Here is a 23,776-nt window from a genome sequence, read left to right on the forward strand (position 1 = left end):
AATAATAACAGAACCCTCCTCAGTGGGTTATTGTGAGGATGAAATTTGTTTAATATACTATAAAGCACTTGGTGCCTGGCATGCAATAAAAGTACTCAATAAAGATTATCTTAGATTTAGCACTTTATTTTACACCATACAGTTTGCCACTGATTTTGTTTCTGCCGTTAGATTACAGACTGTGAGAGTAGGCACTATATTATACTTGGTTAATTCTCCCCATCATACCTACTATAGTCAGATATGTAGGAATCACTTATTTGGTACTTGAATACCAAAAAAACTTTTAAATGAAAAAAATATTTTGACCTCCCCCACTTAGGGTTATCTGATTGATAGGTTTAGGTTCCTGAGCACCCATCTACCGATACACTTGTAAGACTGTGAAAGAAACGAAATTCTCCCCAGATTTAAGCTTTTAGGATTCCTTCTCTGAAATGTCATTGGAATTTTTATTCTTCGTTCCCCACTGAGGCTTTAGGTCTGGAGGAGTGGTTCTTCTCAGCCCTGGTTGCTGTCACCGTTGCCGGGAGAGCTTATAAAAACGCTAATGGGGACTTCCCTGGTGGTCCAGTGGGTAAGACTCCACACTCCCAATGCAGGAGGGCCGGGTTGAATCCCTGGTTGGGGAACTAGATCCCGCGTGCATGCCGCAACTAAGAGTCCACACGCCACAACTAAAGATCCCGCATGCCACAACTAAGACCCGGTGCAACCAAAATAAATAAGTAAATATTTTTTAAAAATAAAAAAAAAACGCTGATGTCTGAGTCCTTCCTGGGATCAATTACATCAGCTTGGTGGGTGGGGAGGAGGTGGGCCATATTTTACTAATTTTTGATAAGCTCCTTAGGTGATTCTAATGTACAACCAGAGTAATGTACAACTTTGAGGTAGAGCAATGAAAGACTGCATTCATGGAATGTAAGGGCCAGAATGGATTCTTAGAAATCATCTCATCTACTGCTTTACTTCACAGATGGAAAGCTGAGGCCCAGAGCCGGTAAGTGATTATACTGGAGCCATCCCAGCTGCTTAAAGAGAATCCGCACTTGAGCCCAGGTCTTCTAGCTCTGTATTCACCTCCCAGAGCAATGTTCTCCCGAACCAGAGCTTAACAGAGAAATTTGCCAAAGTGAGGAAGCCCAGGCTGTGCTGCCAGGATGGCCCTGGCAGAGGTGGAGGGAGTAGAAGAGGCCATAGGGTCCCAGGCCCTCCCACCCTTCTTTCATCCAGAGCAGCAACTTAGCTTTTTACTTATATATGATTGGGGAAACTTGTTCTGCAGTTTAAAAGAAGAGGTCAAAAATCAGTGACCCCTCCCATCATTTTAGAGATGAGGAGACTGAATCCCAGAGAGGACCGCAAAGCCACATAGCTGTCAAGTGGCAGAGTTGGTACCAAAAATCAGACCAATTTCTTGAGGTACAGGCAGGTAAAGTGGCTTCCACAAAGGCACAGAACCAGTTGGTAGCTGAACAGAGACACTTGAATGCAGTCTCTAGGACTCCTACTAAATTTCCTAAAATCTCTGGGACTTCCCTGGCGGTCCAGTGGTTAAGACTTCGTCTTCCAATGCAGGGGATGTGGGTTTGATCCCTGGTTGGGGAGCTAAGATCCCACATGCCTCGCAACTAAAAAGCAAAACATAAAACAGAAGCAATATTGTAACAGATTCAATAAAGGCTTTAAAAATGGTCCACTTCAAAAAAAATCTTTAAAAATAAAAAATAAATTTCCTAAAATCTCAGATATTACCGTTGTTAAGATCTTCATATCAGAAATATAAAACTGAATAAGAATACATCTTAAAATCAAGGAAATATGGTATTTGCCTGAAATCTGAGTTCCTTCAGGGACCAAGCTCATGCTGAGCTCAGAAAGCCTGTACTGGGTGGGTCTTGGATATGAATCTCCCTGAACTTGCCCAGAGAAAGAAGGGGGAGCATGAGAAAGACTAGAGTATTTGAAATCTGATAGACTTGGGTTCAAGTCCAGCAGTTGTGCTCTTGAGCAAGCCCTTTGCTTCTCTGACCTTGGACTCTAAAGTGGGGTTCTAATACCTTCTTCATAGAGTTGCGGTGAGGCCAATGTGTTGGAAGTGATTTATGAAGTCCTGATATTGATCTGACCTCATCTCCTCCAAGGAGTGCAGGGCTGCCAGTGGGAGCAGTCTTCTCTCCAAGACCTGAGCTGTTAGACCCAAGCCCTGGGGAGAAGATAGATGCTGGGCGGGGAGAGGAACATGACTCAGCCCCAGGGATCTTGGGAGAATAGCAGGTTCCGGGACATGAGTAAGGAGGGGGGTGGGTACAGAAGCCTCCCATTGGGGTGACCAGACTCTGCCTTGACCTCAGATACTTCCTATCTGCCTGACCCAAGGCAGATCTTCCAGAATTACACATTACTTTGGATGAAGGTATAATTAACTGTAAGACCCTTGTTAGGATAACATGTTTTACCTGTGAACAGGTGGCACATTTCCCTCTGAATACCAGCTGCTAACGTGTGTGGTGAGTGCCCCACTGCTTATACTATATTTCCTCATGACAGCATCATGTTCAATTTGATCTTCACAGTAAGCTACGAGACATCACTTAGGCAGTGTTATTATTCCCCTATGGGTTTTTATTTTCTCCAGAGAAAGAAATGAGGGTTCAGAGAGGTTGTGTGCCTTGCCCAAGGTCACAGTGCAGAAGCAGAATGCTAATCCTGGCTTCACTCATTCTTGAGCAAGCAACATGAGTTGAGCAGCTGCCATGGCCTGGCTCATGCTGAAGGATTCAGGGATCTGGGGATGCTCAGAGAAGTCAGACACATTCTCTACTCTCAGAGGGTTCTCAATCCAGAAGTGGAGATAGATGTGTAAACTAAAGAGGGTCAGTACAAAGAGAGAGATGTTGAGTGCTGAGTCCTTTGTGAGTCCCCAGGAGGCAGGGCAGGACAGCAGTTAGGGCTGTGGGCTTTGACCCGGAGAGTCTGTCCTCTTGACTCTCACTGAACCACTTCCTACTGTGTGACCTTGGGCAAGTTACTTACCTCTCTGTGCTTCAGTTTCCTCTTCTGGAACATAGAATTAATAATGGTACTACTTCATGGAGTTGCTGTGAGCTTCAATATGAAAAACACATGCAAAACTCCTAATATCTGGCATACGGCACTCAACAAACATGAGCAATTGTTTTCTCTGGGTAGTGGAAAAGCGGATGGTCAGAGAAGGCAGCACAAAGGAGGCAGCTTTTGGATTAGGTGTTAAGGAATGAGTTTCTCCAGGTGGGGGGAAGTCATTCAAGGCAAAGAATACACACAGACATGAGGGGATAAAGGTGCGGAGCTGGCACACTGGGTGGCAGGAAACTGAGTGTGGGCTGGGCAGGAATATGAGAGGAAAAGTTGGGAGTGCTGGGATAGAGTGTGAGGGCCTTTTACGGTGAGAGTCGAGGCGGGTGTGCATCTGCCCCCCGCTCTTCTGTTGGCTTCACCTCAACAGGCCTAGTTTGTCTGAGAGACCAGAGGAGAGGACGGGTCATGGAATAGATATACTTTCATGCGGAAAGTAAGGAGGAAAAAGGCTGTTGGGTAGGACAGGCCCAGGGGGAAGACTCTGGCCCCCAGCGCTGGGGGAGGACACAGTCTCCAGCAGGGAGGGTGCAGCTTCCAAAGATGGGTGGACAATGTGACCAGCATCACCTACCTTCAGTTCTCCTGAAGGCAGTGCTCCCATCCTGCCGTGGTCAGTGTGTCCAGCTGCAGGCAGAGCATCCAGAGACCTTGGGAGAGAGCAGGTCTCAGCCCACTGCGCCGGGTGTGCAGGGGCCCTCATAAAAGGGGACCAGAAAGAGCCATCCGAATCTCAGGCTTGCTGGGGCAAGGTGGCCTTGAACAGAAGTGGGTGTCGAACAGCAGTGGTTCCGGCAGGAATTAGCTGTTGGGCTCAGCAAGGTGGTGTAGAGAGCTGTGGAGGAACGATGGTTCAGGGCCGGAGGGCATCCATCTGAACAATATAGAGACCTGCATCACCTTTTTTTTTTTTTTTTAAAGTTTTAATTTTATCATGGTCACAGAGGCACATAGCTTAAGGAGTCAAGTTCTAAAACAAATCTCTAAATAACATGTTTGTAATATTACTCTATGATTTTTTTTCAGTTTTTATTCATTATCTAGTGGTATCCTACTGTGAAAGACTAGAATTTAGCTGTTTTCCCTCCCATTTCCACCAAACACACACACTCCCCACCCCCCTCATCTTCTCAGTAGAGTAGTTCTATTGTAATTTTACTTAGATTAATATTCAGTGTTTACACCATTATAACTACGTAAATGTATTCAGAGATGAGTCATGTAATAAGTTTTGAATCATTTCCATTCATGCAGAACTTTCTGTTTTATCTAGTTAATTATCTTTTTTAAAAAAATATGTATTTATTTCAATCCCAAACAACCTTTCCACTGATCTTTCTGTTTTGTCTAATTGTTAGTATCTACAATGCTTTTATTAAGTACGTTTTCATTGCCAATATACATTCCAGATATTTAATGAGTTTAATAGTTCCCCGACCAGGGATCGAACACGCACCCCCTGCAGTGGAAGTGTGGAGTCTTAACCACTGGACCACAAGGAAAGTCCCTGTAGTGTTGATTCTTTAGGGAAATATGTTCTGATTTCCAGGCAATTGGTTTATAAATGTACTGTAGGCATGACTCTCTGTGTAATTCCAGTTTCTGCCCTCAAGGAGCTTCCAGTGTCATCTGAGACACAAGACAGAGACAAATGAATCATGTAAATGAAGAAACCACTGTACAAGGCAGAAATAATCCAGTGCCTATTGAGTGGTACAAACGGATTGGTGAGGACTGGAAGGTAACCTTGAAGGAGCTGAGGCTCAAGTAGCGTTTTAAGGATTGTATATATTTTTCTATTGTGGTAAAATATACATAACATAAAATTTACCATTTCAGCCATTTTTAGGTGTACAGTTCAGTGGCATTCAGTGCATTCACCTTGTTGTGCAACCATCACCATTTATTTCCAGAACTTTTTCATCATCCTTAACTGAAGTTTTTATGTATTTTTTTCCTAAGTTACATTTACTATTTCTGTTTACAAAAATAATGTATGTTTGATGTAGACAATTTTTTTTGTACTTTATATTCTTTCCTTTATATACTCTTCCAGAGTCTCTTCCATTACCATTCTGTTTTGGTATGAGGAAGGGTTTTGGGGGTTTTTTTTGTTTTTGTTGTTGTTGTTTTGTTTTGTTTTATTTTTTTTTTCGGCCATGCTACGTGGCTTGTGGGATCTTAGTTCCCTCACCAGGGATTGAACCTGCACCCTCGGCAGTGAAAGCACGGAGTCCTAACCACTGGACCACCAGGGAATTCCCTCAATGTAGACAATTTGGGGAAAAAAAAAAAAACACACAAAGAAGAAAATTTAAATATCCCATAATTCCACAAAACCATTAGCATTTGTTGATAAGAAGGGGGTGAAAAGTCATCTCAGGATGAGAAAAGACCCATCCCCCTGGCTCAGAGGATTTGAGCAGCGGTATAGTGTGGGAGATGGTTTTGAATATGGAGGGTGAAAATATTCTAAACATATCTACCTTTTGTATCTTCCTCAAAGGGGGATGAATGACCAGGAAAAGGCAATAAATAAAAGCTAGAGAAACATAATAAATACATTAAAAAAAAAAAGGGGGGGGGTGATGAATGAAAGAGGCAGCAAGTGGTTCCAGTAGTGAACAACCCAGTAAAGACTCTAGCAGCTGTTCTGGTTATCTAGTAATAAAAAACAAACACCCCCAAACTTAGTGGTGTAAAACAACAACAAAGCCATGCGTTAATATTACTGTTGCTTACAGTGCTGGGGGTTAACTGGTGTCAGGGTCTCCTACGTGGTTGCAGTCAGACAGGGGCTGGGGTTGTGCACTGGGAAGGTTTCCTCACACATTTGGCTCCTGGGCTGGAACAGCTGGGGCTCCTCCACCACCTCTGTCTCCACGGGGTCTCCCCACATGGTCCCTTCTCTCCAGCATGGCAGCGTTAAAGTGGCCAGACTTCTTACGTGGTGGCTCAGGGATCCAGAGGCATGTGTCTCCCAGAGAAAGCCAGGTGGGAGGTGCGGCTTCTTTCACGACACAGTCCCACCTCCATGACATTCAATCCTTTAGAAATGAGTCACTTACGCCAGCCTCTGTCCAAAGGGAGGGGAAATAGACTCTACTTGAAGGGAGGAATGTCAGAGAACCTGTGCACCCTCTGTATCTGTGGGCTCCGTATCTGCAGATTCGACCAACCACGGATGAAAATTTAAAAAAAAAAAAAAAAATCCAGAAAGTTCCAAAAAGCAAAACTTCAATTTGCCATGCATTGGCAACTATTTACATAGCATTTACATTTTACTTAAACCTATGTTTAGGGTAATCCCTGGTGGTCCAGTGGTTAGGACTCTTGTGCTTTCACTGCCAAGGGTGCAGGTTCAATTCCTGGTCAGGGAACTAAGATCCTGCAAGCCGCGCGGCCAAAAAAAACAAAAACAAAAACAAAACAAAACAAAACTATTTATATAACATTTACGTTGTATTAGGTGTTATAAGTAATCTAGAAATATTTTAAAGTGTATGGGGAGGTTGTATGTACATTATATGCAAATACTACGCCATTTTATATGAGACTTGAGCATCCACAGATTTTGGTATCCGGGGGGGGTCCTGGAACTGATACTCCACAGATACCGAGGGATGAGGGGCGGCTGTATTTTAAAATCACTACAGTGGTAGATTCTGATATCTATTCTAGAATGATGTGAATGCCACAGATCCCCACAGCTCATCCTACAGAGCGAGTGGTTCATAAATTCTTGATTTAGGGTCATAGAGTCTACTGAGGTCTTAGAGATTACTCAGACAAACACTTGCCAACACTTTTTAATGCTCAAACCCCTTTCACAGTAATACGCTATTTGAGAGCTCCCTTAGTGATTTAAAACACTCACCATTTTTGCACGGTATGTGATAAAGGAGTAACTTTTTAAAAAAACATTCATTTAAAAAACATTCACTGGGCTCTTACTATATGCTGTGTGCTGTGCTGGATCCCAGGAAAACAAGAGTAAGCAAGATACACATGGTTCCTGCCACAAGGAACTTACTGTAGGGCAGCAGAGCCAGACAATTTAATGAAGTATATTATAATAAAGTGTGTTAGATGCTCTGATAGAAGTACCAACTCACTAAATAATTTCTCTGGTTCTGATCTCTCTGTTCAGATCAAAACGGCATTTCCAGGGTTTTAACATTTTTCACTTGGCTGCCAGGCCAGGCAGACACGTCACACTCAAGATGTTAAAAGAGCAAATTGTCTCCCCTCTCCTCTGTCTGGCTCTTCCCTCTGTTCTCTTTATTTGATAGCGTCCCATCCATCTGGTCAAACTAATAAAAAACAGCAGTCTTCTAGCCTTTTCCCAGTTTCTAGACCCCTATGTTGACCTGTTCCCAAGATGTTACCTCTCTATTAGATTATCTCAAAGAAGTTATTTTAAGAAAAAAAATTATAACAGTATATTGTTAATTGAGAACAGTTTACACATTTAATTAAACTGAGTTAAAAAACACTCTACCCTATTTAAGAAGTGATGGGTGCTGATTTTAGTCAGCAAACAAGACTAAATGAGAACCAAATGAAATTTCATCGTATGTTATAGGATAAAAAATAGACAAAAATTGCTTTAATTTTATGATTGTATTTTGTGCTGAAGTGAAAAAAAAAAACCTAAAAATTTTGAGTTTTATTTCTGAAATGTGAAATATAAGATTTTAGGATATATTGCAGGGGTCCCCAACCCCCGGGCCGTGGACAGGTACCAATCTGCAACCTGTTAGGAACCGGGCCGCACAGCGGGAGCTGAGCAGCGGGTGAGCCAGCGAAGCTTCAATTGCTGCTCCCCATTGCTCCCCATCGCTCAGATTCATCCATGGACAAATTTTCTTCCGTAAAACCGGTCCCTGGTGCCAGAAAGGTGGGGGACCACTGATCTATTGGGAGGTACTTGTCAACAAATAACATATTACAAATACAGTTGGTCTGACTTTCTGGTAAATAAAAAGCCAGATTAGATTGAATTATCATTAGATTTTATTTTTTTAAACACTGGCTTTTGACATATTAGTCACTAATGACTTTGTTGTTGTTGTTTTTAATATTTATTTATTTGGATGCACCAGGTCTTAGTTGCGGCAGGCGGGCTCTTTAGTTGCGGCATGCGAACTCTTAGTTGCAGCAGGCATGTGGGATCTAGTTCCCTGACCAGGCATCGAAACCTGGGCCCCCTGCATGGGGCGCGCGGAGTCCTATCCACTGTTCCACCAGGGAGGTCCCTCAATAATGACTTTTGATTAGAAGGCTGTAACATTCTTTTCCGATGATGATCAACCAGAGGTAAATTTGCAAAATTATCATTCTCTCCTCAGCATTAGAGTTTTGTAGTTTAGCCATCTGTACTCCTCATACTTCCTGTCATAGATCTCATGGTCCAACGTGGCTATTAATTAAACAACCTATAAATAACTAAGATTGAAAACAATTTAAGCTGTTTAATGGTAGAAACCGTGACAGTGTCCATCGGCCCTCCACCCATGAACACCCCCCCCGCACCACACACGCACCTGGAGGTGTTCCATGGTACCATTTGAAAGGGGAAAATAATAGAATACTTTATTTATTTATTTTAAATAAATTTGTTTATTTTATTTATTTGTTTTTGGCTGCGTTGGGTCTTCGTTGCTGTGCGTGGGCTTTCTCTAGTTGTGGAGAGTGGGGGCTACTGTTCGTTGCGGTGCGCGGGCTTCTCATTGTGGTGGCTTCTCTTGTTGCAGAGCACGGGCTCTAGGCACGCGGGCTTCAGTAGTTGCGGCGCACGGGTTTAGTTGTTCCACGGCATGTGGGATCTTCCCGGACCAGGGCTCGAACCCATGTCCCCTGCATTGGCAGGTGGATTCTTAACCACTGTGCCACCAGGGAAGCCCTATTGATTGATTTAAAAAGAAAGAAATTAAGACCAGTGCCATACTCACTTTTAATGGTGTGAACTCTTTGGAACTCCTGGTTAGAAATGTGCATCATCCCCCAGCCCTCTTATTTTTCTCAGTGATGCAGCTGAGGCTCAGGGAGAGGAAGGAAGTTGTCCAAGGTCCCAGAGCAAGTCTGTAACAGAGGCAGGACGAGAACCATGGCTCTTCTTCCCTACACTGGGTTTGGCTGGCCTGAGCCTGTCACACCTCACACCTGCTCCCCGCCCATAGCCTGTGTGCTAAGATATGAATGCACAGAAATTAATTGGATTTGTGTGTGTGGCTTATGGAATTAGTGGCACTCTTTATGTGGTGACAGATTGTTTGTTCATTTATCCATTCGATTGATCAACTGCTTTCTAGGCAACATGCAAGGACTGCTCACCTAGCCCCAGTCTCCCTGTTTGGCTTCATCTCCCACCCCTACCCTCCTGCCCAGTTCACACCTCCTACATTCTGCTTATACTGGTTCAGGTATTTGTTTCCTCCAGAAGCTTTCTCTGGCTTCCCCAAGTTTGGCCTGGGTGCCCTTCCTCCCTGCACCCAATCCCAGCCTGTATCACACAGTATTATAGTTGCCTGTCTACTTATCTATAGGCTAAGTAGACTCACTTCTCAGACTAAGCACCATGCAGGCAAGAACCATCTTGTTCACCGCCCTGCTCCCAGTGCCCGGGGCCTGACCCATAACAGGTGACCCGTGAATATCAATGCAGTTAATATTGGCTCTGCCATTTCCTGTGCCCTCATGCCACACACAGGGCCTCTGCACAGAGTGTTTCTTCCCCCACCATCAGTTCTTCCCTCCTTAAATTGTCAAGACCTAGGTCAAACATCTAAAACAATCAACAATTCTGTGAAGACTTTTCCCTCAACAGTCCCCCACCACACACGGTTAGTCCTTCCTTCTCTTGCTCCCATTCTCCCTGCCACCGCATGCCACTTAGGACACAACTGTCCCTGTGAGAAGTGACTTGTATCTTTTATCCTGGCCCCCTGGCACCTACACAGTGTCAGATACTGGTCAAGATGCTTAGAATTCAGCAGTGAACCCAGCACACAAGAATCCCTGTCCTTACAAAGCCCACTTTCTGGTTGGGAGGACAGACTACAAATAAAATAAGTAAAACGTAGAGCATGTTAGAAAGACGGGGGATAGGGACTTCCCTGGTGGCGCAGTAGTTAAGAATCCGCCTGCCAATGCAGGGCACGTGGGTTCGATCCCTGGTCCGGGAAGATCCCACATGCCGAGGAGCAACTAAGCCCGTGTGCCACAACTACTAAGCCCGTGTGTCACAACTACTGAGCCCGCGAGCCACAACTACTGAAGCCCGCACGCCTAGAGCCCGTGCTCTGCAATGAGAAGCCCTTGCACCTCAATGAAGAGTAGCCACCGCTCACCACAACTAGTGAAAGCCACTGCGCAGCAATGAACACCCAAAAAAAAAAAAAAAAAGGTCGAGATATAGGGAGAGTGGGGCGGGGGAGTTGTGAGGATATGAGGGGTGGAGGACAGAGTTCCAGACCTGCACTAGCTGGGCAAAGGTCTAGAGGCTGGAGGGAGGGGACTGACTGCTATGAAGTTACAGCAAGGAGGCTGGTGTGGCTGGAGAGGCAGTGAGCAAAGGGGATGGCATAGGAGGTGAGGTCAGAGAGGTAAAACAGCCCTCCAGATCACATAAGCTTTCCGGTCATAAGAAGGACTTTAGCTTTTGCTCAGAGCTAGGAGGCACTGGTGGGTTTTGAGCAGAGAAGTGGCATGATCTCGTTCCCATTTTAATAGGATCACTCGATGCTATATTGAGAAAAGACTGAAGGGGGAGAATGACATAAACAAGTGAGGGGCCTATTGTGACAATCCAGGTGAAAGGTGATGGTGCTTGGATCAAGGTGGTAGCAGGAAGGTGAAGTGTGAAGGATGTGAAAGTGAAGAGTTAAGGATGGCTCCAATGTTTCTGACCTGAGCATCAGGAAGGATGGAGCTGCTAGGATCTGAGATGGGGGAGACTGTGGGAGAAGCAGGTTTAATAGGGAGGATCAGAGCTCAGCTTGGGACCTGTTAAATTTGTTTTTGTTTTTTAAAATTTTTTGGCCAAGCTGAGCGGCTTGCAGGGATCTTAGTTCCCCGGCAGTGAAAGCACGGAGTCCTAACCTCTGGACCACCAGGGAATTCCCTGGACAGGTTAAATTTGAGATGCCTATTAGCCAATGGAAATGTTGAACAGGTAGATGGATACACAAGTCTGGAGTTCAGGGGAGATGGTCCAGGCTGAGATATAAATGTAGGCATCTTCAGCATAAAGATGTAATTTAAAGCCTTGATGACCAGATGAGACCACTAAGAGAAACAAGTAGGAGTGATGGGCTAAGTCAAATGCTGCTGATGGGCCTGGCAATGAATGAATAAATGCCAGATCCCGTTAGACCTGCAAAGTGCTGGTCATTATTGAGGGTTAGCTAGCAACAGATGGGTAAAGTACCTTCTGGGTACAGAGACAAAATGGCTCTAAGCCATGGGAACACTGGAGGTAGAGGGGATGAAGAACCATGGCGTCTTGGTCTTGGAAAGGACATTAAATAGGTCATTCAATCTGTACTCCTCTCCCTACACTTTGCCTGATCATTGAATCCCTGGCTTTAGAAAAAGAACTGTTTGTGGGATACTGAGACAACCAGTCTGGCTAGGACAGAGAAAGCACAGTTGAAAAATGAGTGGGAAATGACCTTCTGGAGTCAGAAAATCAGGGTTCAGGTCCTGCATCTGCTGCTCCCTAGCCTCGGGTCCTTAAGCAAGTCACTTCACCTTCTCCAGCCTCAGTTTCCCTGCATGTAAAGATGGGAGCAATCAAACCTTCCTTGTCTCTCCCAGGGTTGCAGAGAGGTCTGAGTGTGGCAGTGCTTGGGGTAGAGTAAATGCCCTGCTGGGGTTGGTTATTCCAAGAGCAAAAGAAGCAGGTCAAGAGAAGCCATCAGCTTGGAATGGCAATATAAATGGGGATGCGGAGGGAACCGCCATGTCCTCAGCGGGTCTGCCGGTGGAGAAGCTAATGAGGATTCAGGCCAGGACCTGGGCTGGAATGGACTGGCTCAAGTGGCAAGATGGGGTCATCGGACAGAAACCCAGGCCTTGAATCTGCCTCCAGTGAGCTTGGAACCGAGATGTTGGAGACCCTGAGGCAGCGGCAGAGAAAAGAGACCCCGAGGCAGAAAGAGACCCCGAGACCCAGAGACAGACGAAGAGACAGACCCAGAAACAAGCTGCCCAAATGGAGGGGCCACGGCGACCCGGAGAGGGCGAGGCAGAGAGGCGCAGACCCCAGCAGAGCTGAGCCCCTGCGCGGCGCAGGTCACAGCGCGCGGGCCAGGGTCCCCTGCGGGGCCCGACCGGCCGCGCTCGCTGGGCGCCCCCGTCCGGGCTGCTCGCCCAAGATGGCGATGGAGGGGCGGGCGAGCCGGCGGCAGCCCGGGCCCCCGCGCCGGCCCCCGCTCGGGCCGGGGCCTCCGAGGCCGCGCCCCCGCCCGCGGCGCCGCGCCTCCCCGGGCCACTGAAGCCCGGCGCGCCCTCCCCCGGCTGCGGCGGCCGAGGCGCGGGGAGGAGGCGGCGGCGGCGGCAGCCCGGGCCCGGCCCCGGCCCCATGGCGCGGGGGGACGCTGGCCGCGGCGGCGGGCTCATCGCGCTGACCTTCTGCCTGCTGGCCGCGCGCGGTAAGGGCGGGCGCCGAGGCAGTGGCGGGAGCGGCTGCGGGGTGACTATGCGTCGGCACCCGGGGCTGCGCCGGCTGTGGGGCCGGCGCGTCCCGAGTCCAGAGCGAGCGCGGGGGCCGTGGGGCGCGGGCTGCGCGTCCTTGTGCCCGCGATGCTTGCGCTTTGGGGTCTGCGAGCCGCGGCCGGGGACGTTTGCGGCGCGTACTTGTCCGCAGGGGGTGTGTGTCCTTGGTCTGCGGAGTCCGGAGTGAGTGTGTGAGTGTGTGTGTGTGTGCGCGCGGGCGCGCGCGACCGCGTGCAAAGAGTGGGGAGGGGGCTTCTGCGGGGCGTACGTGTCCGCAGCGCGTGGCCGGTCGCGGCGTGGCATTGCGGACCGTGGCTGAGGTGCCGGTGGTTTGTGCGGGGCGGGCTCTGCCTTTACCGCGCGTGTCTCCGGGTTGGGAGTGTAAAGAGGGGGGGTGTGGGGAGGTGTGTCTGCACCTCCATTTGTGTGTCGAGAGCGTGTGTAATTGTGTTTATGGGGCTGAGCTAATATTTGGCCTTGGCTTTCGGAGAGTGTCCATGCCCTTGGTGGGGGGACAGAAGCATGAGATTGCGGATTGACTGGGAAGAGTGGTGATAAAATACTCAACTTTGTCCGGTGGGTGTGGTCCCTGAAGCTGGGTGGGGCTGGGCGGAGGGGGTGGGGAGCGCGGGAGTGTTGCCCCCTCCGAACCCGAGGCCGGGAGTGGGCTGGGGGAGGGCGCAGGAAACCAGTTGCTTTCGTGGACGTGTACGACACCCGCTCTCAGGATGGGACGCGTGTCACTCCTGCCCCACCCCCAGGGGCAGATCTGAGAAGCGTGGACGGGGTCAGCAAGGCCTCCTCCAACCCCCCACCTCAGTGCGAGGTGAGGGTGGGTAAGAGTCAGGGCTGTCCTCGCTGGAGAGAGGGCTGGGGATGGGGTGACGGAGTCCCAAGCGTCTCTGCCTAGGGAGCCTTCTTCCACCCCCAGTCCTCTCCCTTTCGGTCCTGTGTGCGTTTCGGGGCGGCCCAAGGGGAAGGTGGTTGGTAGGGCTGGGGAGGGGGATGGGCTGCCCGCTTTGTTCGCCTAGTTCTCGCCTTCCCAGCTGAGGGGGGAGCTGAGGATGTGTCCGGAGCCAGTCGGGGAGGGACTTGACGGTGGGGGTGGGGAGGGGGATTTCTCTCCAGCTGCTGTGGCTTTCCAGAGAGACTCAGCCAGGCCACGTGGGAGGGAGGCAGGGACGGCGGAGGGGGGTAGGAGCCTCCGCCTGGCCCGCACCGGCCCATCTTCAGGAAGCCCAAACAGCGGGTGGGAAAGTCTCGGGAACTACTCGGACCCCTTCTCTGCCTACAAAGACACGCCCCTTTTCAGACCTGACTGCGGACCCGGCAGGAGGCCGCCTGGGGGCGGGGTCCCGGCGGCTAGGCTAGAGAAGTGGGGGGCCTGGGGTTGTCAGGTGGAGGGGGAGGGGAAGTGCCAGAGAGGCGTCTGTCCTGGAGGCCAGGGGATTAACGAATAGTTGGGCCCACCTTCTAATGCTCTTCTGAGAGCTCCGGACCGGGCTGGGGTCATCTAGCAAAGCGGAATCAGGGCTGGGAACTGCACTCGCTCGGGCATTATGGAGTAACGGTGGGGCCTCCCTGCGAGGGGCTCAGTTTCCTCTCTGGGGCTCCCGAGTGCACAAGGCAGGGGCAGGGCCCGAGCTGGGGCTCCCTTGGCAGCAGTGTGCGTGGCTGAAGCAACTACTCTGCTCGCCCTCAGTCCTAAATCCTTTGAGTGTGCAAAGCTCGTCAGGCCTGGGGACACTCCTATAGAGTTCTGACTAGACTCCCCGATCTGGACGGAGGCCATTTATTCATTCATTCAACAAATATTTACTGAGTACCCTTTTCGGCTAGCACGTGACTGGTGCCTGAAATATAGTAAATAAGGAGGAGACTGATAGGTACTCTAGAAAGGTCAGGAAAGGCTTCCTCCAGGAAGCGGTAAATAATAGAGCTCAGTGCAGAGGGTCAGTTGGCCCTGCAGGGGAGTGATGATGGGGAGAGTTTTTCAGAGAGAACAGCATGTGCAAACGCTCAGGGGTGACTTCGTTTAGACCGCTGAATGAAGCTAAATCTGGCTGGAGTTTAGAGCACAAGGCAGGAGGGTGGGGCAGGTTAGAGAGGAATAGGACAGGGGCCACAGAGTGTCAAAAGAGAAGGCTGAAGATGGAGGCTGGACCCAACTCATGAAGGGGCTTGTAAGCCCCACCAAGGTTTCTGGCCTGAGAGCCTGCATGAGCCCTTGGAGGGTTTTAAGATCAGCTTTGCATCAGCTCACTCCAGCTGATGTGGAGAATGATTGGACAGGGTGGAGGCAGGAAGCTGAAGCTTGGGAGGCTGTGGTAGTAATCCAGAAGAGAGGGTGTTGCTGGCAACTAGAGTAGTGGCACTTGGGATGGCCACAGTGGATTCTAGAGATATTTAGGAAGTAGAATCGGCAGGATGTGAGGATAGAGTGAGTTTGTAGGGAGTGAAGGAGAGAGAAGTAAAAAATAATAGACACTTCAGCAGCCTCGACATGGCAAAATGAAGGGCTGGTGTTGGAGTCAAGATAGTGACTGCCCGTCTCCTCCGAACACTGCTCTTGGGTCAGGGCTTGGGAACTGGGGAGATGTATGCGAATGGGACTCGTGTCTAGGGGTGGTGGTGGGATGCCGAGTGCTCTGTTTTCACCGCATGCAAGAAGTGGGGCTCTCCCTTCCACCCAGTCAGACTTTGGGGCGTGGTGATGCCAAAGGTCAGTAGCAGGAGGGCTCTAAGAACAAGAGAGCTGCTTTCTCCTCACCGGGGAAACTACCCCCTCCATCCCTTTCTCAGCCCAGAAGCTCAGAGACCAACTTCAGTTAGTTGGGGTGTTGGGGCCCTCTCTGACCTCATCTTGGAGGTTAGGAACCAGGTCAAATATATTGTGTTGGCCAAAAAGTTCGTTCGGGTTTTTCCATAAGAAAAATGTTACGGAAAACCTGAACAAATTTTTTGGCCAACCCAATAGTTTCTCTTAATAGTGAATCTAAATAATCCAGAAGTTATCTAAACCTTCATTGATCCTGTATGTATTTTCATGGCCCAAGTAATCATACATTATGTGTAAATCAGCATTTCCTTTCTTTTCTCCTAAAGGTACGTTGTTTCAAGTTGAGTAATCCCACAATTAGCGTCATTGAATGTCAGCGCTGAGGGGAACTTAGAAATAATTTTAGCATGAACCCATTTTACAGATGAGAAAACTGAGTGACTTCCCAGAGTTACATGGATGGGGACTGATCTGGGACTTGAACCAGTCTCCTGGCTCTTGGAGCAGCCATACTTTCCCGGGATTTGGTACACATGAACCCAAGTTCAGTCTCTCTTCACCCTCTCCCCCTCACATGAGAAGTTATCAACAACTTTGGGCTTGGCCCCCCTCAGGTGGTGTGTTTGGTTCTGGGCTCTGGAGTCCACTCTGCTCCACCCATCCCCACCCACTGCATCCTGTTCTGCCTCCGCTGTTTCTGAGGTACAGAAACCAGACTTGACACAGAATTCCAGATGCAGAACAGATGTCATCGCCAAGCAGGCCTGGGGGCTCCCAGCTCCTCGGGTTGGGGGGAAGGAAGAGGAAGAGTGGCTCTGACGGGGGAGGACCCCAGCCCCAGCCTGGTCAGAGGCAGGTGACAGCACCTGGGGGGAGAGAAGAAAACCAGAGAGAGGATGACCTGGGCCTGACATGCAGAGAAATGGAATCCTTGTCCTTGGGGCTGGCTGGGCTGCCAGCTACTAGTGCCTCACTGCTGAGGCTGAGGCATTCCTCTGGATTTGAGGGGCTGTGGGGTCACTGTGGTCCGGGAAGCAGAGGCTCAGTAAATTCTCTCTCAGGTGCAGACCTGAGCATGGAAGCTGGTGCAGAGCCAAGACTTCCAGATGGTTAGATAAGGGGCTCATTATCTTGTCACATAGTTTGGAGCTCTGGCAAATGAATGGAGCATAAGAGAGACAAGGTTGGGCACACAAGGAAGGTATTTTTTTTTAAAACATCTTTATTGGAGTATAATTGCTTTACAATGGTGTGTTAGTTTCTGCTTTATAACAAAGTGAATCAGCTATACATATACATATATCCCCATATCTCCTCCCTCTTGCGTCTAAGGAAGGTATTTTAAATCAGACTATCCATATAGCAGAAGAGGTGAGGTAGTGAGCTCCCCAGTCCTGGTAATGTTCAAGTGCAAGAGTTTCTTTCAATGTGAGTCTGCTGTTGTGTCTCGGTGCTTTTTTTTTTTTTTTTAATTTATTTTTTGGCCGCGCCAGGCGGCTTGCAGGATCTTAGTCCTTAGTGCCCTGACCAGGGATGGAACTTGGGCCCACGACAGTGAAAACGCGGAGTCCTAACCACCAGACCACCAGGGAATTCCCTGTCTTGGTGCTTTTTAAGCATTTTGTTACGTGTCTCACAGGTGCCACATAGTATGCTAGGCAGTTTCCACGTATATTATCCACATTATCCCGAGCCCTGAAGGGAGTTCCTATAATTTTTCCAGATAAGGAAGTTGAGGCTTGGAAAAGCACGAGGGGCTCTGTGTCTTATCTTTTGGAGTGTGTCTCCGCATGTCCACTCATCTGTTCAAGAACTGTTTATTGAGCGCCTACTATGTGCCAGACAGTGTTTTAGGTCCTAGGGAATTAGAATGCTGACTAGGACAATAATCTTGGGCTTGTTGCCTCACTGGCAGAAAGACAAGTCAAAAATCTAGAGTGCTAGTTGCAATGACCCAGGTGCCCAGAGTCCTATGGGGCAGAAAAAAAGGAGAGGCGTCTAAATCAGAACCCAGGATGGCACAGCTACTGAAGGAAGAGGGAGCAGCATAGGCAACGCATGGAACAGCAGTGGGCTTTCAGAGAACGGGAAGTGGTTTAGTCTGGCGGGGACCCAGGGTGACAGGGAACAGGAGGTAGGCAGGTCAAGCTGAGTGGCTTTGCTCTCAAGTCTGCTGAGGCTGAGCCTGTCTCCTGAGGATCACAGATGAAGGGAATGCTGCCTTCCCTGTGTCCCAGGCAACCGTCCCAAGCTCTCCTTCCAGCTGTTGTGGGAGGGGCTTAGTGTGTGGTAAGGGAGGTGGCCAAGGTGGGGGGTGGGGAAGGAGGTTTCTGGAAGAAACTGACTTGTGTCTCCTGGGAGAGGAGAGTGGTGATGGTGTCATGGAGAATTGCCCATGTGGACCGAAAACAAGCTGTAGATCTGGTGGGCCCTGAAATTCAAAAATGACAAGGCATTGATGTTTGTGGCAAGTTCTTGGCTTAATGAAGGAGGCATCTCGGCTTTGTCCCCCACCCCATGCCCCAGTCCCAGCCTCTCTCCTGAGAGTTCACTGAAGAATGGAACCCTGGCTTATGCCAGGCCCGCACTAGTCCCACGGAACAGCACTGAGCTGGCCCTGGGGCTCAGCAGCGAATCTCCTTTCTGTCTGGGTTCTAATTGGCCTCATAAAATCTAATTTATCCTGTAAATGGGTAAAATAATGTCAGAAGAAGGAGATTGAGAGATGGCCCTGGGGCTCCTAAGCATAGAAGCTCCATGTCTCTGGCAGGGTCCCACCGAGGAGACTGAGGAGAAGGGATTGTGGGAGAGGGAGTTCCCCTCGAGGCAGAAAGCTGGCCAACGGCAAGTGTTCACTATGTCCACCCAGTACTTAGAGGGAGCACTGAGAAGTGCTCCTGGGAGGGGCTTGGTGGTCCTCCATGACAGGGGACTGGGGGGTGGCAGGAAAGGGGCAGCCACGAAACCACTGGACAAACAAGCTCCACTCCCCAGAGCATCACTTTTCCAAAAAGATTTGGTGGTGTAGGAACCACATTTACATTAAAACAAACACTGCTGTGTAATGGAATAGGATGCAAAATGTGCCAGAGGTTTAAAAATAAAAACATTTCAAGCTATTTATAGTAAAAAAAAAAAAAAAAAAAAAAAAAAAAAAAAAAAAAAAAAAAAAAACATTTCAGGTAGTCAGCAAGCCTCCTGAGTACGTTCTCCTCTGCCGCTGGGAGAATTTTGGTGAAAATGAGAAATGTGGCAACTCTTCATTTTAAGACTGGGGAAACCGAGGCTGAAAGGAGGAAAGCGGACCCAATGTCATACAACCCATGATGGACCCAGAACTCTGACCCCAGGCCAAGGCTTGTCCCGCCACATCCCATGGTCCGCCTTAGGCAAGAAGGCAAGAGGAAGAATGGGTAAGGGACCTCCAAGTGGCTACATGATGTGAGACCCAGGAAAACCCTTCCCTGGGGAAGGCAGGGGCAGCTTCACGGAGGGATGTGGCACCTGAGGTGAGCCCCTAAGGATGCACGTCCTGGGCACAGAAGTTGGGTTGGGTGCTGGGGCAGAGAGAACCCTCTTATTTGGGAGCAACTGTCTCCTCAATGCTGGGTTCATGCCCAGGATGTCCAAGAAGAACAGTTTCCTCAGACTGTCTCCCAGAGAGGTGAGAACCTCCCCTTTTGGGCCTCGGTTTCCCCATCTATAAAATGAGCAATCTCAGGCTCTGCATACGTTTCCATCAACGTGGGCCGGCTTGGGCTCCTGGCACAGCCCTGTACCCCCCCAGGGATCCCGGGCTCTCCCCACATCTACATCCCTGTTGGTTTCCCATTCCGCCTCGCCTTGTTGGGTGCTGGGCTCCTCCGAGGTGGGGCAGCCAGACATCTGCTGATCCATGAATATTCAGGAAGGGAATCGGAGCCTCCTCTGGGCTCCCCAGCAAGCCCCGGCCCCTCTGGCCGCCGTCCTGCCCGCCGGAGCCCAGGCTGCTGACAGACCCAGCAGCTGCTCGGGCCCCAACTGTTCACATTGTTTGTTCAGCGCAGCGGGGGATTTTCCAAGCCCCGGACGTGCTTTGGGGGGTAGGGAGGCTGCCGGAGGGCTCAGGGATTCGTGTCATGTGGGGCTTTTCTCCCCTGAAACTCAAACCGACTGCTCAGCGGCTGGAATGGGGCAATTGGAAGCCACTGGGCTGAGAGCCCGGGCTGGCCTTCCCCCCACCGTGTTTGCATCAGAATCCAGGGCCTCAGATAGGGAAGGGACTGGATGTTAAGAATAGCGATTTGCATTTGTACATCCCTTTCCAGTTTACGAAGTGCCTTTAAAGAATGAGCTCCCATTCTTTGACTGATGCCCGTTAGGCTCTGGGCTGGAGACCTGACCTACATCATCTTGTTTAATCCTCACAGGCTCCATAGTATCGCCTTCATTTTTACAGATGTGGAAACTGGGCCCCAGAGAGGTAAAGTGTCTCGTCACGTAGCTGGTAGGTGGGGCAGGCAGACTGGAACCTTGATCTTCTGCCCCGAGGTCAGATGCTCTTTCCACCCCAGCACATGGCCCTCAGTGATGCGAATGCCAGTTTGGCTTCCCCAGTTAGACTGGAAACTGGGTGAGGGCAAGGGTTGCCTTCTCCTCGCTGCACCCACTAGTAATGCTGAGCCCAGTTGTGTAGCTGGAGGTGCCAGCGGAGCTTTTAAGAAAGGCAGAGGCCTGTTCAGACCCTGTCTGTCTGTCCTTCCCACTGTGGTGTCAGAGGCCTGGCTTCTGCCCTGGCCTCCTTATCTCAGCCAGTTAGGACCTCTCTTCTCCCCTCAGTCTTGATCCTCTTCAGGGGTTTAAGTGTTGGCATATGTGTGTGTCCAGGTGTTGATGAGTGTGGCAGAGACGGGGGGAGCACGTGTTTAGGTATGGCAGGTCGTGTCTATAGTTTTGTGGGTGTGCCTAGATGATGTTCTCTCTCTGTTCAGGAGTAGGTGAGTCCAGTTCACTGAATAATCCTACCATCACAGAATCTTCGACATCACCCGCTACATTTGAGTAAACTAGAGCCCAGAGGTGGAAGTGACTGGCCCAAGGCCACACAGCTAGACTGTGACAGAGCCGGGTCTAGAACTGAGGGTCGCCGGAGTCCTTAGCCATTGTGCTTTCTGCATGCCCCTGACAGGGCTCTGTCAGCCCTGGCCTGCCTTGTAATGAGTATGGACCATTGTCCTCACCTCTGTCCCTGGCTCACTCTCAGATGCACCACTGTGCCTTTAAGCAAGGTGTCAGGCCAGAGGATAAGAGGGCACCTTGGGCCATTGAGCTTTTATGGGACAAGAAGGCAGCAGGTCAACCGTTTGGAAGATACAACTGGAAGAGAACCAGCTATTTCTCTATGAATAACGGTTACTGGGCCTTGCTGAGATGTTGGTTAAAATGATAAACATTGGCATTTGTGTGTTTTTGCCTTGACCCTGGGATGGCATTCCCTTCCTCCATTGTTCTCCTGCTCTTCCCTTTGCGGCCAGGGCAGTGTTGGAGCTGCAGGCTCTTCTGGGGCATCTGGAGAAGGTCAGGGGACTGGGTTCTGCACTGGCTTGCTGCGTGGCTTTGGGGGAATCAGCTGCAGGAAGGAGAGCTTACCTCTTCCAGTCACTGCGGCAGAAGTGGTTTGGGTAATAGTGGTCAAGACAATCTGTAGGATTCCAGGAGAGGGAATGACATTACTGAGCCCCAGTTCTGTGCCAGGCCAGCCACTGTGCTGTACTCCTTTACCACACAGCATCTCATTGACCGCTCACAACAGCCCTCTGAGGAAGGAATGACTATGTCTTTTTAAATTGAGACGCAATTCATATACCACAAAATTCACCATTTAAAGTGTACAAATCAGTGGTTTTAAGTATATTCACAAGGTTGTGCAACCATCACCACTATCTAATTCTAGAACATTTTCATCACCTAAGAAATAAACATTCGATCCCTTAGCCATCTCTCCTCATTCTTCCCTCTCCCCAGTCCCTGGAAACCATTAATCTACGTTCTGTCTCTATGGATTTGCCTATTCTGGACATTTCACAGAAATGAGATCATACAATATGTGGCATTTCGTAACTGACTTCTTTCACTTTGAGGAAAGTTCAAGGTTTATTCATGTTGTAGCAAGTATCAGTACTTAATTTCTTTTGATGGCTGAGTAATATATTTATCTATTCATCAGGTGATTGAGCATTTGGGTTGCTTCTACTTTTTTGCTAAGAACTGTGTTATTTTGTGGATGAGGAAGTTGAGCAGCAGGGGAAGGATGGGAACGAAGTGCAGCCGTTGGCCCAAGATCACAGTTAGTCAGAGGCAGAGCCAAGATCCAGATACAGGTCTCTCCATGAGACCTCTTTCTCTGAGGTTTGCCCTCCTCAACCTGGGGTGGGTGACTCGGGCTCTGGAGGCTGTGGGATGTAGGAGGACACACACTGATGACCCTGGTGCCCCCTCCTCTACGCAGGGGAGCAGCCGTTGCCCCGGAAGACGACCGTGTCACTGAGCTGTGGAGCAGGGCCGCTGCAAGTGATCCTGGGCCCAGAGCAAGCCACGGTGCTGGACTGCGGTCTGGGGGCGGCTACTGCAGGACACCCCCCCAGCGTCACATGGAGCAAGGATGGAGGCATCCTGCCCGAGCACAACCACCTTCGCCTGCTACCCAATGGCTCCCTGTGGCTATCCCAGCTGCCAGCTCCCGACGGCACTGACCCTGGGGCCTCAGAAGTCATTGAGGGCAGCTATTCCTGCCTGGCCCGAAGCCCCGTTGGAGTGGTGGCCAGCCAGGCTGCGGTGGTCAAGCTTGCCAGTAAGTGCCACATCTTGGACTGAGCTGAGGCCCATAAGACGTGGGGTGTGGGAAGTGGGGTCTGCAGTTAGATGCTTGCATAAAGGTTTGTCTCTGAGCCACGCCCCCTTTCCCTGCCTCCTGTCCTGCTCAGTGGGTCCCTTCCTGGTATTGTCTGCCTCACTGTTCAATAGTCTCACTTCTTCCCTGCTCTTCTGCTCCTCCTCGTTTTCCTTCCCTGTGAGTTTGAGAGTCTAGACTTGTGCTCTCCTCCAGGAAGCCCGCCAGAGAGGTTTGTAAGCGGGTCAGGGGCACAGAGGTGCTCCCCACCCCCATAGCAGGTGGAGTGTGTAGAGCCGAGCTGTGTTGTCCAGCTCACTCACTCTTGGGGGGTTCTCGGGAGGCACAGATCACCAGGAAAAAATTTGGGGGCCAGAAGAAATGCACATCTTACTGTAGTCCAACCATATGGTGATGTAAGGCAGGGGGACTTTGGAATTCATTCTGCCTGCAGCATCTGACCAGTCATCACCACTTCTTATTCTCCGACTGCCTCTTTCCAACTGTGTCTCCGGTGGTCTGAACTTTTTTTGCATGTGTTTCTGTCAACCTGTGTCTCTCTGTGTCCGTGTGTGTGTATGTTTCCCGTCTCTGCTCGCTGTGGCCTCCTTTCTTGTGTTCCTCTCCTGTCCCTGCGTTTTCTCACTGTCCTCATCCCCAGCACTTGCAGGCTTCTCCCTGCACCCGCAGTCTCAGACGGTGGAGGAGAACGGGACCGCTCGGTTTCAGTGCCACATCGAAGGGCTGCCAGCACCTGTCATTACTTGGGAGAAGGACCAGGTGACGGTGCCTGAGGAGCCTCGGTGAGTGTCCTGTGGGCAAGAGGAGAGTGGGTCCCAGGGGGCAGCCAAGGAGGGCTCTGGCATGTGCTCAGGAACTGGGCTTCTTAGAGTCAGGGTGGCTCCGTTTGTCCAGACTGATTTAGGAGCCAACCACCACCTGATACTCAGCCCATTTCTGGTCCCAAAGAGAAGTTGGGTGAGAAGTTTTTGCTCCCTGGGAGGAAAGCCACCCACCAAGCTATGGGGCTTGGGTAGAGAGCAGTTATCGAGTCCTTCAGAGCATATGTAGTCCAACCACTTGCCTTATTGAGAAGGAGACCAAGGGCCAGAGAAGAGCTGTGCTTTAACCAAAGTCACACGGTGAGTCATTGGCAGAACGTTTGTTGTTCGTTCCGGGCCCAGAGGCTGCTGGGAGGGTTTCCCTTTGCAGGTTCCTCTGGAGTTTCTACCTTGGATGCATAACTTCTCTTCTTCTCTCATTTCTATTCAGTGGGGTGCAGCATCTGA

General features: G+C 49.8%; 1 protein-coding gene across 7 annotated transcripts in view; it reads left to right on the forward strand.

The window, feature by feature from the left end:
* The first annotated feature begins 12,689 nt into the window (after nucleotides 1-12,689).
* Nucleotides 12,690-23,776, forward strand: part of IGDCC4 (immunoglobulin superfamily DCC subclass member 4) — a 37,868-nt gene continuing 26,781 nt past the window's right edge. For 3 of the 7 annotated variants that reach the window (XM_059912997.1, XM_059913003.1, XM_059912998.1), the window contains exons 1-3: nucleotides 18,812-19,032; nucleotides 22,107-22,448; nucleotides 23,149-23,290. In XM_059912997.1, the coding sequence (XP_059768980.1) occupies nucleotides 18,867-19,032; nucleotides 22,107-22,448; nucleotides 23,149-23,290 (650 nt within the window). In that variant the 5' untranslated portion in view covers nucleotides 18,812-18,866. Of the gene's footprint in view, nucleotides 12,777-18,811; nucleotides 19,033-22,106; nucleotides 22,449-23,148; nucleotides 23,291-23,776 lie in introns of those variants that run through there. The other 4 variants (XM_059913000.1, XM_059913001.1, XM_059912999.1 and 1 more) reach the window with 3 other exon arrangements.

The sequence above is a fragment of the Balaenoptera ricei genome, chromosome 2 (assembly GCF_028023285.1).
Source record: "Balaenoptera ricei isolate mBalRic1 chromosome 2, mBalRic1.hap2, whole genome shotgun sequence".
Lineage (NCBI taxonomy): Eukaryota > Metazoa > Chordata > Mammalia > Artiodactyla > Balaenopteridae > Balaenoptera > Balaenoptera ricei.